The sequence below is a fragment of the Myotis myotis genome, unplaced genomic scaffold, assembly GCF_014108235.1.
Source record: "Myotis myotis isolate mMyoMyo1 unplaced genomic scaffold, mMyoMyo1.p scaffold_m19_p_3, whole genome shotgun sequence".
NCBI classification, from domain to species: Eukaryota; Metazoa; Chordata; class Mammalia; order Chiroptera; family Vespertilionidae; genus Myotis; species Myotis myotis.
In genome coordinates, this window is record NW_023416335.1 from 202,803,628 (window position 1) to 202,818,716 (window position 15,089).

At 50.0% G+C, this 15,089-nt stretch overlaps 1 protein-coding gene across 11 annotated transcripts in view; it reads left to right on the forward strand.

Annotated features, from left to right (window-relative positions):
* Positions 1 to 496: 496 nt before the first annotated feature.
* BTBD11 (BTB domain containing 11) overlaps positions 497 to 15,089 on the forward strand; it is a 261,870-nt gene continuing 247,277 nt past the window's right edge. For 8 of the 11 annotated variants that reach the window (XR_004965706.1, XR_004965708.1, XR_004965707.1 and 5 more), the window contains exon 1: positions 1,030 to 2,170. Coding sequence is in view for 8 of the 11 variants with exons in the window: in XM_036296937.1 (XP_036152830.1) it covers positions 1,030 to 2,170 (1,141 nt within the window). In the remaining 3 variants the exon portion in view is untranslated. Of the gene's footprint in view, positions 2,171 to 15,089 lie in introns of all 11 variants that reach the window. The other 3 variants (XM_036296936.1, XM_036296938.1, XM_036296939.1) reach the window with 1 other exon arrangement.

Sequence of the window (15,089 nt, forward strand, 5' to 3'; positions counted from 1 at the left end):
GAAAGAGGGCCGCCTTCATTGGTTTGGGTACCCGAAGGTGAGGGAGAGTAGAGAGGCAGGAAAAAAACGTGCTTCGTGTAGTAAAGAAAAAAGGAAGTGAAATCCGAAACGCGGCGGTAGGCCCAGAGACTCCAGGCAGACACTGTAGGAATAGCCAAGCGGAGCACCTCGGTGAGGGCGGAATCACCTGCCCAACCTACCTACCACCTTCCCGTTCTGGTACCAAAGCTGGGAGTCTGAGGGGCAGGGACAGCAGCAGGGACTTCTGCGTCCCTACCCTCTCACAAGCCCCCCCAATTCTCAGGCGGCTGCTCCCCTCTTCCTGTAGCCTTGATTACAGCCAGGGGGCGTGTGTGAGGGGCGGGGATGCGTGGAGCTGAAGAATTAAAAAAAAAAAAAAAAAAAAAAAAAGGCGAGGTAATTAGCATCCTCTGATACCATTGGCTCTCCTCGGGTCCTGCTTTACATACGCCCGCCCCGCAGGCTGCCCGGGGTTTGCGGGATTTGGCCAGGGTGTTGAGCCGCCGCGGTCGCTGCTGCGCTTCAGTGCAGGGAGAGCGGGCGCCGAGAGATCCCCGCGCGGGGATCTGGGAGCCGGGAGCCCGGAGCCCGGAGCTGGGAGCCAGCTGCCGCCGGAGCTGCTTCTGCGGCGGCGGCATCCGAGTTGATTTCCGTCTTACGAACACTGAGGTGGCGCCCGGCGGCTTGTGCACCCGGCCGGGCCCAGGAAGGAGAAGGTCAGATACTTTTTATTTTATTTTGGAAGGAAGGGGCGAGTCCCGGTGGCCCGCTCTTCGGTGTGCCCAGCTCCGGCCCGGACTCTGGAAGATGACTCCGGGGTCTGCCGGGTGCATTCCAGCGGCGACGGCTCGGGGAGGCGGCGGAAAGTAGTAGCGCTTGGGAGTAGCGGCTGGTGGCAAAGTGAGCCGAGCGGGAGCGGACTCGGCTCTCCCCGCGCCCCGGCGCCCGCCGCCGCTCGCTGCTCCTTACCCCGGCTCTCCGGCGGCCGCAGCATGAAGTGGCGCAGCGATGGCCAGGAGAGGTAAGAAGCCCGTAGTCCGAACGCTGGAGGATCTGACGCTGGACTCGGGTTATGGTGGCGCGGCGGACTCGGTGCGCTCCTCCAACTTGTCCCTGTGCTGTTCCGACTCGCACCCGGCGTCCCCGTATGGCGGGAGCGGCTGGCCGCCTCTAGCTGACTCCATGCACAGCCGGCACAACAGCTTTGACACCGTCAACACTGCCCTGGTGGAAGACTCCGAAGGGCTGGACTGCGCGGGCCAGCACTGCTCGCGGCTGCTGCCGGACCTCGACGAGGTCCCCTGGACCCTCCAGGAGCTGGAGGCGCTGCTGCTGCGCTCGCGGGATCCCCGGGCAGGCCCGGCGGCCCCCGGCGGCCTGCCCAAAGACGCGCTGGCCAAGCTGTCGATGCTGGTGAGCCGGGCGCTGGTACGCATCGCCAAGGAGGCGCAGCGCCTCAGCCTGCGCTTCGCTAAGTGCACCAAGTACGAAATCCAGAGCGCCATGGAGATCGTGCTGTCCTGGAGCCTGGCGGCGCACTGCACGGCGGCCGCGCTGGCCGCGCTGTCCCTCTACAACATGAGCAGCGCCGGCGGCGACCGCCTGGGCCGCGGCAAGTCAGCGCGCTGCGGCCTCACCTTCTCTGTGGGCCGCGTGTACCGCTGGATGGTGGACAGCCGCGTGGCGCTGCGCATCCACGAGCACGCCGCCATCTACCTGACGGCCTGCATGGAGAGCCTGTTCCGGGACATCTACGCGCGAGTCGTGGCCTCGGGGCTGCCCCGGAGTTGCAGCGGCCCCGGCTCGGCCTCCAGCTCCGGCCCAGGCCCGGGCTCGGGCCCCAACGCGGCCCCCGCGGCGGAGAAGGAGCGGGAGGCACCCGGAGGGGGAGCGGCGAGCGGCGGCGCCTGCAGCGCGGCCAGCAGCGCCAGCGGGAGCAGCAGCTGTTGCGCCCCTCCGGCCGCCAATGCCCCAGCCGTGGCCCCCCCGCCGGCCGCCGCGGCCAACCACCACCACCATCACCACCACACACTCCACGAGGCGCCCAAGTTCACCGTGGAGACGCTGGAGCACACGGTCAACAACGACTCCGAGATCTGGGGGCTCCTGCAGCCTTACCAGCACCTCATCTGCGGGAAGAACGCCAGCGGTAAGTGGCCACGCGAGTGCTGCTCAACACGGCCAACTCTCCTGGCAAGTTTGCCTCGCGCCCCCCTCCCGCGTCGTTCCAGCCACCCGCGGCCGTCCCTCGGAGGGGACCGCCGAGTTGGAGGTGGGGGGACCCCGCCTGTTCCCTCCTGGGCTCCGGCTCCTGAGGTCCCAGGTCTGAGAGCGCGCGGTTCCGCCCACACTGCGGGGCCCGGCGGGGCTGCCTCCTGCCTGCTTGCGAGGAACCCAACACCCTGTTAGGGGGCAGGTTTGCGATCCTTTGCGAGTCGTAGTCCATATTTCTGCCCGAGCCTTGTTTTTTTGACCTTGAAGATGCCAAATTCTCAAGCCCACGAGTTTGTCTCCCTGAATTCGCGAGGAGGCCCTTCTTTCCTCCGCCGCTTGGTTCCCACACTTCCCCGCACCCTTGGGGGGCAGTCAGGGCCCCTGGTGGAGAGGCCCCGCGGCGTAAAGGCAGAACCCCTGAGAGCTCAGCTCGCTAGTCGCTGAGACAGCAGGGGAGAGGGGTGTGTGGGGAGAAGGTGCAGCGGGAAGACTTATGGGTCCCAAGTTTTTCCGGGGCAGAGCGCACAGCTGGTGGGTGCTGCGCATGGACACCCCACCCCAATTTCGACCTCCCAGCTCGTGCCGTTTGGGGAGCCGTGTGGCAGGAGCTGCAGCCATTGCCACTTGACTTAAGGAGCACCACCAGGGGCCCGGGCAGGATGGGAGTGGGGCGGGGTCCTGGAGGGGGAGGTGTCGGTGTAGGGCGTCGTTTCCAGCAGGTTCTGTCATTCTTCCCGCTTCCCCCCGTTTTGGAGGCAGGAGCTGGGTGGGATTGAACCTGCAGTTCTGGCGGCGGAGTGGGTGGGGTTGGGGTGGGCTCTTGTTTTCAAGAGCTCGAGCTGGCGGTCCTGTCTGTGAAAGCCGAGCTAGACACTTCAAAGCGTCCATTTTCCACAGGAAATGGTAGAAGCGTAACTGGAGAGTCTAAAAGCGAAATAAAACTTTGTTTTCTATTCGGCGGTTTGGCCGGAGGTTGCGTGGTTGGAGCTGAAATGCAGTCTTTCTGGGCAGATTTCATTCATGTTGCTGCCTGTCCATTTCCCGGGGGCTGAAGGGGAGGTGGGGCGGGCGCGGCCGGGCCTCTGGGGGTACCAGATGTGTGCATGCGAGTGCGTGTGTGTTGGTGAATCTCTACATGCGCGCGAGCGTGTGCGCGGCCGTGCGTGTGTGTTAGGTGTGCCTGTGAGTGCGCGCAGGAGCGAGCAGGCGCGCGGGCCCAGAGTCTCCAAGAGAAGCCTTTCGGAAACCCGCCCTCCAGCTCCCGGTCCCTTCACCTGGCTCTGATCACCGTTGGGGGAGGGGAAGGAAGGAGCCAAGCGGGGGGGTGTGGTTCTGGTGGTGGTGGGGGGTGGGGAGGGCGGGTCGCGACTTCCGCGTTGATCCGGTAGATTCTTTGCCCGAGCTCTTCCTCCTCCGCTGCCGGCCGAGGGCGCTACCTTAAAGAGAGGGTATCTCTGAGGCTTTCCCTCCCCACCCACCTACCCACCCGCGAGAAATTCCGACCGAGACGAAAACACCTGGGAGCAGGCATTGGTCTTTGCGTGTGTTTGTGTAGAAGGGGTTGGATACACCTGCAAAAACCAGGCGCTTGGATTGGACCGGATTGTTCCTAGCCCCACGCCAAGCGCAGAGGGGCTGACATTTCTTCCCGCTGCGTGTGCTCATCAGCCTTGTTCTTAGCTTCCCCATCACAATCATTCTTTAGTCTTTACTGCCTCTCCTCCCCTAGGGCCTCCTCACCGCAGTCTGTATCCCCTGCTGGAGTTGGAGCCGCCTCTTATTTTTTTCTTCAAGGTTTCCTTTGGCAGGAAGATGCAGTCCCCTTAGAGGGTTCGAGCTTGGGAATCTGAGCCCCCTGCTCCACCCCTGTCTGCCATTCTCTGGAAATGATGACTTTGGTGACTCCCTTTCCTCCTCCGGGCCTCAGTCTCCACATCTGTAAAATAAGGGTGGAGATCTGTAAGACACCGCCAGGTCCTCTTGTAGCTCCATCTGTTTGTGTTCGTAGCCTATGTTTTCAAGCTGGTTTGACTTTTATGATCTTTAACATCTTTTAAAGACAATGTTTGTGTTTATCCTTTTGGGAGTGAGTATAATTTAAGGAAGGAGAAGCCCACAGCGCTGGTTTTGGGCAGGGTGAGTGTGTGGTGGTTGGGGTTTGCTGTCATCGAAGCATTTCCCACAGAGCTTAACTCCTGGGTTTCAGGGCCCCTCCAGCCATCTTTTAGAATGAGATATCCTCTCATTTCATTGTGATCTCTTCATCTCACTTCCTGGGCTTGTTTAAAATGTCAGGCCATCTATGCAGAAAAGTGAAGGAATGAATGATTCTTCCGTGTCTGAAACATATCTTAAACATCACACCTGTTTCTTAAACTGTTTGCATGGCAGTCTTTCCATGGTCTGCAAGGCTTATGAAAGAGCTCAATGCCTTACATAATAATTTTTTTTTCCCTTTTGACTCAGTAGCATCACTTACCCATTCATGTGTGAATTCATTTGTCCAGCAATATTTATTGAGCAATTACCAAATCTAAGGACTGAGGAAGGAAGTAGTGAGGTACATAGGCAATGACAACAGGCATCCTACACTACTCTGTATGTCAGCCCATCTCATCTTCAACATTGCTTTGAAAGGGTACTGCTGTTATCCCCATTATACACAAGAGGAAACTGAGGCACGGGGAACTGAAGTATCTTCCTTAAGTGTCTTGCTCTTTAGTGACAAATGACTTCCCTGTCTTCAGGCAGCCCTTCCTGCCCTTTATTACATACACAATGTGAAGAGACCCTTCACACCCTGACATTCTTCCTGTCTCAATTTATACACCTTTTGTTCCTACCAAACTGAACTGGACAGTGCCGGGTTTTACGTTTTCACATCCCCTGCCAAGCCTAAGAGAGGGCCTGGTACACAGTTGGAGCGTATTAGATGCCTGTTGAATTGAGCAAGCTATTGTACTATATTATACAATGATGTCCTGAAAGAAGCTATGGAATTTTTTAGCTTCTTTTTTTTAAAAAATATATTTTTATTGATTTCAGAGAGGAAGAGAGAAGGAAAGAGAGAGATAGAAACATCAATGATGAGAGAGAATCATTGATTGGCCGCCTCCTGCACACCCACCTCTGGAGATGCGCCCTTGGCTAGAATTGAACATGGGACCCTTCAGTCCTCAGGCCAATGCTCTATCCACTGAGCCAAACTGGCTAGGGCAGCGGTTCTCAACCTGTCTCAAACGACCCTTTCACAGGGGTCGCTTAAGCCCATCGGAAAACACATACATAATTACATATTGTTTTTTGTGAGTAATCACTATGCTTTAATTATGTTCAATTTGTAACAATGAAATTGGGGGTCACCACAACATGAGGAACTGTATTAAAGGGTCGCGGCATTAGGAACCACTGGGCTAGGACAAATTTCTAGTTTCTCAACTCATCTTTCCAGGTCTCTTTTTTTTTTTCTATCTTGGTTGCCCCTTCTTCCTGCCATCTTTGCACCTGTCCACCCTTCGAATTTGCTGCCAAGGCCTGAGGAATCATGCAACTAGTCATGTGGAAATCAACTCAGAAAATAAAAGACAATTGGCTTTAAATGAGGGCTTGGGCACTCTCAAAACATCACAGGCGTGGGCTTAGGGCAGTGGTCGGCAAACTCAGTCAACAGAGCCAAATATCAACAGTACAACGATTGAAATTTCTTTTGAGAGCCAAATTTTTTAAACTTAAACTATATAGGTAGGTACATTGTTATTAACTTAATTAGGGTACCCCTAAGGGTCAGGAAGAGCTACACTCAAGGGGCCAAGGAGCCGCATGTGGCTCGCGAGCCGCAGTTTGCGACCACGGGTTAGGGCATGAGGTTTGTGGCGAGTGTTTTACTCTTTAGAACTTGTTTTTTTAATGTTGATTTTTAGCTGTTTGGAAGAGCTGAGGTTCCCAGTGAGCACTGCATTTCTCTGGGCTTTTAAAATTTGGCTTGGTTGATTTTGTTAAAGCTAAACAAGGAGCAGACGGAAGTGTCTCACCATGCTGGTGTATGCGCTAGTCCTGTTACCTGGTAAACCCCTTCTGAGCTGGCCAGTTCGCACTCATCCCTGAAGGCTTGGCTCAGGAAGGATCTTTCTGGCATCTCTGTGAGGCCTTCCTTGAGAAACCCCGCCCCCACTCCCCATACCTGGCCCTTTCACACCCTTGCCCCATTCCTTAAGAATCCTGACCCTCTTTTAAGTGTTTCCCCATCATACCCTGGCACCTCCAGTGCAAGCTTGTGTCTTATTCGTCGTCGTCGTCGTCTTTGGTCTTTGTTTCTCCTTCCTTATCACCCAGCACAACACCTAGCACTTTGTAGATGCTGAGTACTGTTTGTTGAGTGAATATAACTGGCCCATTAAATCTTTGGGATGTAAAATTTGCCCATCAACATCTGTAATCAGCATCTGTAAAGGCTTCTGAAGTCAGACTTTTCGAATTTCAAGGCTGCCATTTTCTAGCTGTGTGTTCTCAGGTACGTGTTCTAACCTCTCTGAGCCCCAGAGTTCTCAGCTGTAAAATGAAAGCAATAATAATGAGGACCAAATAAGATTATGTATATATAAGGGTATTCCAGTCTGATGCCTAACACATGGTAGAGGCTAAAATCTAGACACAATCATGTCTCTTACTTCTGTCTCATCCAGATTAACTGGTCCCAATGTGTTCAGTGTGGATAGAGCCATCAGTATGCAAAATTTTTAACGGATCCCCCTTCCCAATAATTCCAGCATCAAATAATTCCGTGTTCCCACCTCAAGGATTGACCCTATGGGCACAGCACCACTGCCTAAGTTACAAAAAGATTGTTTGGGTCAAATGAAAGTAGCTCATTTTTTAAAATATATTTTTTTATTGATTTCAGAGAGGAAGAGAGAGAAACATCAATGATGAGAAAGAATCATTGATTGGCTGCCTTCTGCACACCCCACAATGGGGATCAAGCCCACAACCCGGGCATGTGCCCTGACCAGGAATCGAAACATGACTTCCTGGTTCGTAGGTTGACACTGAACCATGCTGGCAGGGCAGAAAGTAGCTCATTTTATTTGTTGTATTTTTTAAAATATATTTTATTGATTTTTTACAGAGAAGAAGGGAGAGGGATAGAGAGTTAGAAACATCGATGAGAGAGAAACATCGATCAGCTGCCTCCTGCACACCTCCCACTGGGGATGTGCCTGCAACCAAGGTACGTGCCCTTGACTGGAATCGAACCTGGGACCCTACAGTCCACAGGCAGATGCTCTATCCAGGGGTCCTCAAACTTTTTAAACAGGGGGCCAGTTCACTGTCCCTCAGACTGTTGGAGGGCTGGACTATAGTTTAAAAAAAAACTATGAACAAATTCCTATGCACACTGCACATATCTTATTTTGAAGTAAAAAAACAAATGTTTTCGGTGGGCCGCATGTGGCCTGCGGGCCGTAGTTTGAGGACCCCTGCTCTATCCACTGAGCCAAACCAGTCAGGGCTATTTGTTGTATTTTTTAAAGGCATTGTTAATGAAGGGGTACCAGGGAACTTTCCGGGGTGTGAGAAGTGCCCCTTATATTAATAGGGGTGTGGGTTCAGAGGTGTATGCTTTTGTTCAAATGCATTGCATAGTAAATTTTAGATATGTGCGTTTCACTGTGTTGCAAAATATACTTCAGTAAAAAAGAGGACATACAAAAAAAGAAAAGCCGTAGGCATCCTTGAGTGAAATTTTGTTTTAAGTGCAGAAAGAGTCTGGAAGAGGCAGTGTGGCATGATAAAAGGGAGAGACCTTTACACTAAGAAAGTTCTGGCCTCGGAGTTTGGCTCTGCCACTTTATAAAAAGTGACTTAATTTTGCTGAGTTTGGTTTTCTCATCGGCACAGAGAGGATTGCCAAAAAAAAAAAAAAAAAAAAAAGAAGAAAACTCAAACCTACCACATAGAGTGATTAAAAGTATTAAATCAGATTAAGTATGTGAATACATCTGCCATATAGTAGGTATTTGATAATAATGGCTTCCTTAAAAAAAAAACAGATTATTCGGGCTGATGATAATAACAATGCTTTGGGGATTTTTGAATAGTCTCTTTCATTTCAGGGATTCCCAATCACTTTATAAACATTAATTAACATGAGTCCTTGTCTCTGCAACACTTGCTTGGTGGGTAGGGTGATTTTCAGATCTTTTGTTTTACTGTTGCCCCATAGATTCTGATTCTGCACTAAATTCTTATTCGGCAGCTTTCCTGTCCCTGGACTGGTTGTGCTGTTCTGTGGTGCATTGTCACTGTGATGGACAAAAATGTCACAGAAGAAACCTTGCTCCTTACAAAGAACAGCAAATCTGTCTCATGAGCCAGCCACAGCAGTGTCTGTGCTCACAGAGGAGGTTTTTAATTAACTAGCTCGGTGTAAATTAAAACTTGGAATTTGGGTCAGTGGAGGGTTATTTGGTTTTCTATACAGACTTGCCAGTTCAGTGCTGGGGCATTTGCAAGTAAGGTGTTTCCTGACATAAAAAAGAGAATTAATCAAATGAAACAATGAGGGACTAACCTGGAGACCTGGAGTCCGGGGCGAGCTTCCTCAAGGCCTTTGAGTAAGAGGAAGGCCTCTAATTCTGGGTCTGCTATTACGTGTGACCTTGAGCCAGGCACCAAACTCACCTATAAAAATGGATCTGATAATCATCTGTGGTAAATCCAAAATAGTAATTGACTTTGGAGTTGAACACAACGTAACTTGCAGTTTCCCTATCTGTAAAATGGGTATAATAATAATAATAACCACACTTGTATAGTGCTTATTATGTGCCAGGCACTGTGTTAAGAACTTTATATATTATAATCATTACAGTTACATTAGCTATTATAAAAGACAACCCCAAAATCTTCAGGAGCTTAATACAATAGAAGGTCATTTATTATTCAGATTAGCACAGAGGGGTAGAGTGGGAGGAGGCAGGAGGGTCACTTAGGTAACAAGACTGATGGAGAGTTTGTCTTTTTTATTGTCAACACCTGACCTTCAGTGTCTTCCTGCACATTCAGCCAACAGGTGAAGGAAGAAGAGTATGGAGAATCTTAAGAAAGTCAGAGGGTGGGTGGGTAGGTGGGAAGAGATCAACCAAAGAACTTGTATGCATATATGCATAACCCATGCATAGCACAGACAATAGGGTGATGAAGGGATGGGGACAGGTGTGGGGGGGGCGGGGCAGGGAAGTGCGAGGGGCGGGGGCTAGAAGGAGTCAATGGGGAGGCGGTAGGACATATGTAATTCTTTCAACAATAAATATTTAATTTTTTTTTTAAAAAAAGGTCATTGTGGGTTAAGCCTGCAAGGGACCTCATCACTTGTGCCCATATATCATTGGCCAGCTGTATCATCAGCTCCCTGGCCACCAAACATGTATATGCATTTTTCTTCTTACACACAACACATGTTTGCCTTTTCACATTCTGTCCAATCCCTGCTTCCAACCTCAAGTTCAGGATCTTTGGGTGGATTTCTGTCCTATCTATTGGAGGGTGGCTCCTCATGGTCCAGGGACCCATGAGCCAAAATAGACACATTATCTGTGCCCCTGTACCATACTGGAGGATAATCCAGCAGGAAAAGACAATAGTGGAAGACACTGGCCCTTAATAGTAGTTATGAAATCTTGCCATGCAGACACCGTGTGTGGGAAGCACTGTGTGCCCTGGAAATGGGTGAGGTTCCTTGCTTAAGCCCTCTGTGAGGAAGTGCCTGGTTCATTGTTCTCCATGCCCCGGGCTCTGTCCAGTAGGAGGGTTTTCTTTGTCCCTTGTTCTTCTTGACCATGCCTGCAATGGATCTCGGGGACTGTGGTCTCCTTGAGGCTCTAAATCTTTTGTAACCTAGTTCCCACCCTTGAACTTTTGAGGCCCAAGTTTTCATGCTGTAACAGTAAAAGACTTGAAATCCAGGCGTATAGATTTTGCCAATGTAATCCTCACAACAACTGGCATCTTCCTCTCTGATGTCTAGTGTGCCAGGAGCCACACCTAAAGTTATTTCCTAGACCTTTCTGAAGCCTGCATTATTTCTTCGCTTTCTCAACTCCATGCCTCTCTTTCTCTCTCAACTTAACGCCAGCTACCTTGAGGCCAGGAGGCTTAGCTGGGAAGCTTATCCCCTGAGTCTGATATTTCACTTAAAAGTCTTCTTAGTCTTTTTTTCCTGATTGCTTGGGGTCTAGAAATCGTTGTCTTTTTCACCTCTCCACTCCTCCTTTCCAATTTTACTTGCAAACTGGCTAATGCCTGCCTGAGTTCCTCTCTTGAATACCATGCTAAACTCAGCCAGGGACACTCAGCAAACTCTATTACCATTATTTTTTCAAATCTCTTTCTTGAGAGCTTACCGGCTCAGTAGGCAAGAGTTCTGCCTTCTAAGTTTTCATAGATTATAGTTTCACCAAAAATTTTACTGCTGTATAACATGGGTCTCCAGTTTTCCAGTCTCTGATATAATAACCCGCTACCTGACTTCTAAGCCAATGCCACATATTTAAGCACCCCACTTATTAGTTAGGGTAACGCTAGCTGTTGTTATATCAGATAAACCCTGACATCTTCGGGCTGAACACAATAAAAGTTGTTTTCTCATTCCTGTTGAGTCCAGTTGATAGCAGGGGAGGGAGGCACTCGGCTCCATTTATTGAGTGAGAGGCTTCGACCAGTCTGCCAGCAACCAGACTTGCAGGGTTTGACCACTTACCAGCTGTGTAAAACCCAGCATTGGGCAAGTTACCTAACCTCTCTGTGACTTGGTCTCCCCCTTTGCTAAATGAGAATGATAATAAACCGAATTCATAGGGTTGTTGGGAAGTGCCTGGCATGTAGAAATTGCTTAGTAAATGTTGGCATTGCTGGATTTTGTTATATTCATCATGACCTTTTCTATAGGCACCGTGTTAGACTTTAAAGCAACATGGTTCCCTGCCTTCATGGAGAGTGCAGGCTGGTTGTGCACTGTTTTTTCATCAAATAATCATGCAGATGTAACTTTACACCTGTGATAGTTGCTACAAAAGAGAGATGCATGGGCTTGTAGGAGTCTCTACTGAGGCTCTTGATATAGTCGGCAGAAAGGGAAGGCTTTGCTAAGAAAGTGAGGCTTGAGTGAGGCTGAAGCATGGCTCATTTGGTTGAAAAGAGTACTCTGTGAATATAAACAGAATGTGCAAAGGCCCTGTGGTAGAAGAGAGCATGATGAGGAGAGTGGCCAGTGTGGCTACAATGGGAGAATGAAGTGAGGGGAGTGGGTAGGGTTGGACCAAGCATCTGCCAGATTAAGGAATTTGTCTTTTCCCAAGGACACTGGAGTGCGTTGAAAGGTTTTAAGGAGGGAGATGACATGATCAGATTTGTGTCCTAAAAAGCTCATTGTAGATTGCAGTGTGGAGAGCAGACAGGAAGGGGAGGGTGACTGTGGGAAGGCCAGGTAGGTATTTTCACCCCCATCTTATACCAGATGCTTCAAAGTTGAAGATAACTCCTCTCCCCGTCCTCATGATTATTGGCAATTCTGCTTTATTTTTTTTCCTGATGCAAAGCTCTCCCTTTTATCTCCCCTTCAATGCAGCATCTTCACTTCCCAGGTGGCATTCCTGATACGGGAGCAGAGGTGCAACCCGTCAAAGCTATCTCCAAACCAAAAATAACCCTGTCTAGTCAGACACTTCCCAACCTCCGATGCTCAAGCGCTTGCTTTCATTCCTCAAGGTTGGCACATTCACCTGCGGCTCTCCTAGGTCAGGCATTTAAAACTGGCTTGCCTCTGTATTAGAGAAATATGTTTATTTTTCCAAAGTAGTGTTGTGGCTAAGCCAATTTGACATAAACAGAAAGGATCTGAATTCCTAATCCCGGATGGAGACTCGTGTCGTGTAAATCATTGACTCACTCAGATGTCTGGTCTGGTTGGTGCTATGGCATGGAGTCCTACGTGGTACATTGCTCTATCTAACCAAGGGCCTGAGGTCAGGCGGCGAGGGTTCTCATCCCAGCGTCATCCCTGGCTGGGCCCCCTTGGGCAAGTGCTTCTCTCTCAGCCTCAGTTTCCTCGCCTGTAAGAGTGCCCACCAATAAGGGGTGTTTGGGGATAAAACAAAACACCACGATGTCTCTAAGCACTTAGTGTGGCAGCTGCTATTGTTGGGTGTCGCCTTCTCCACTCCTCTGAAACCTCTATTGCAGCTCTCCTCAGGTTATACGGAATAGGCCATGCACCTGTTCACCTTTATAGGTCAGACTGCTTCTTAGTCATCTTTGTATGTCTATGGGCCTCATGTGGCCCAGAGTCTGAAGTTAAATGTATTTTTTTTTTCAGCAAATGCATGTGGCCATAGACTGTAAACTCCCTGCGAGCGGGGATATTTGTCTATTTAATTCACCACTATTACCCCAACACTTAGAACAGTGCTTGCGCGTGGTGGGCACTGCATACATATTTGTGGCCTATGAAGTGAACAATTGATTAGTGGAACTTCACTCACAGGCAAACCAAGAGGCCAGTGCTAACTATTTGCTAACTGGCTGGGAGTCTTCCCCTGTATTTCCAAATTCTCAGCCCTGAAAATCTCTCCTTTTCAAAGCTAGCTTCTCTTTGAAGAACAGAAAGGAATGGAGGCTCATTATTCCTTTATACCCACTCTCTTCCTGTGAGACGGCCCCTCGCTCTAATTCAGAGTTTGAAAGCTGCGGCTGCCTCACCTCTTGGATCTTAGAGCTGGGAGAAGCCTGCACAATTCTCCTGGCGCAGCCCCGCTGCCTTCCGCCTGGGTGTTAGGCTGATTTTGCAAATCAGACACCTGAGAACCAGGAGGATGCATGCGTGGGCACACAGCTGCCGGCGGGTGAACTTTAAAAGTGGAAAGTCCTCACTTCATGGCTGGGCCTGGACCCCAGTTCTCTGAATCCTTAGGTTGGTGTCTGCAATGCCACACTGTCATGGAAAAAAAAAAAGAAATAAGGCTTTGATCTCTTTCCTTAGTTGTGATTAACAATTGGTCCTGTTCATTGTGGTCCTCCATGTGTTAGCATCTGTGCTGAGCACTTTTCCAATATTCTCTCAGCTTAGTCCCTCCAATCCCACCAATGAGATCAATCTTGTTTGTTTCACTCCACAGCCTAGGACACTGACCCTGAGAAGCTAACAAGACTCACTCAGGGCCCTGCAGTGGGGGTACAGGAGCCTGGGTTCCTACCCTGCTCCCCTGGCATGTCATCAGCAGGCTGTCCCACTCACCGTGTTGGCTGCCTGTGGCAGGAGAAATCCCCTGTTAGGGGAACAATCAGTTTAATCAGATTGGCAATGCAGAATTGTAAATATAAAGCAACCCCTTGTCCAATCTGCCCCTTTATGACTCATTGTTTGTGGTTTTGATGGTCTCTCTCCATCTCTCCTTCTCCTTCATTCGGGAAATAGTTCAGCGTCTACGAAGTGCCAGGCCCTGGCATAGCAAGAAAATCGCGCACCATTCCCACATCTAGTCCAGTTTTGTGATTGGAAAGATCAAAACCATTTGTTTTTCTCTAGAACAGCATGGCACTGATTGATTCGAATACTTAATCTGAGCTGGTTTAACCTAATGTTCCTATTGACTAACTCAGGTTGGCCTCTTCTTTCCCCTTCCCCAGGGGACAAACTCACCTGCCAATTGAGTAGAACTGAAGCAAGGGGCCACAGGAAGGCAGGAGGATGATGCTTACTATTTTTGAGGCCACACTGACTGTAATTTTGAACCTGCAATTATTGTTTATTATTCGTTCTTTAGACTTGCACAGTTTACAAAGTCTCATCAACCATTGCTATTAATATTCCTTACAGCCCTGTGTGGTAGGTGGGTAGTAGGTATGCATATCCTAATTTTGCACAAGAGGAAGCCGAGGGGTGGAGTTCCTTGCACAAGGTCACCAAGTAGGTGGCAGCATGGGGCATCTGCCTGACTTTCTGTGCTTCCTGATGCCACTCTTTGCGCATTGGTGTGGCTCATGTCTTTTGAGAACCTGGACTGAGTATCTCAGGGACAGGAAAAGAGCACATGGGGTCCGACCTGAAGACCAATCAGGATGTGGAGGTTACCCCAGCTTTTGGCCCCCAACCTTTGGTTGGAACTTTGAGTCTGCTGACCCCCACTCTTCTCACGTGAGCCTTGGGAGGGGAAGAGGCTCCTATGGGCCCCCCAGAGCATTATGATATGGGCTTCAGTTGCTGATACTTCAAGTCCAGGAAGTCCATGAACATCCATTAGAAAGGAGAGGGGGCACTGTGAGAGGAGGATCCTGGGAGCTTCTGCTGGGCTCTGCAGAACACAGATGGCCCCTGAGCCATCTTCCCACTGGCCCAAAAGAATGGACCTCCATCATGGGCTGCTGGCGTGTGTCTCCCGCAAAGCCCCATGGAACTTTCTAGAGGCATCTTGCACAACCTGAGCAAGCTCCTTCTGAAGGAAAACACCAGCACAGAGGCTCACGAAGCCCCAGGTGCCTCAGCTCAGCTGTAAAATGCATCCTGTTCCCACACAAAAGAGGTCCCCCCATGTGGCACTGGGTGGGGTGTAGAAAGATGAGGTGTGTCCAGTGGGAGACAGGCTCCTCCCCAGGTTTCCGACCTTTCTTGATTTCAACATGCCAGAATTTTCCATTGAAAAGAAGGTCACAACCAGAAATCCTTAGACATTCTGTTCACGGGGTGTCTGTTATAGATTTTAATCACTCATCATGTTTCCTTAAAGTTAAATGAGTTTTCTATGAAAGGAGAGGTAGGAGGTTATTGATTGTGCATCATATGGCAAAAAGCTTCAGTGTGT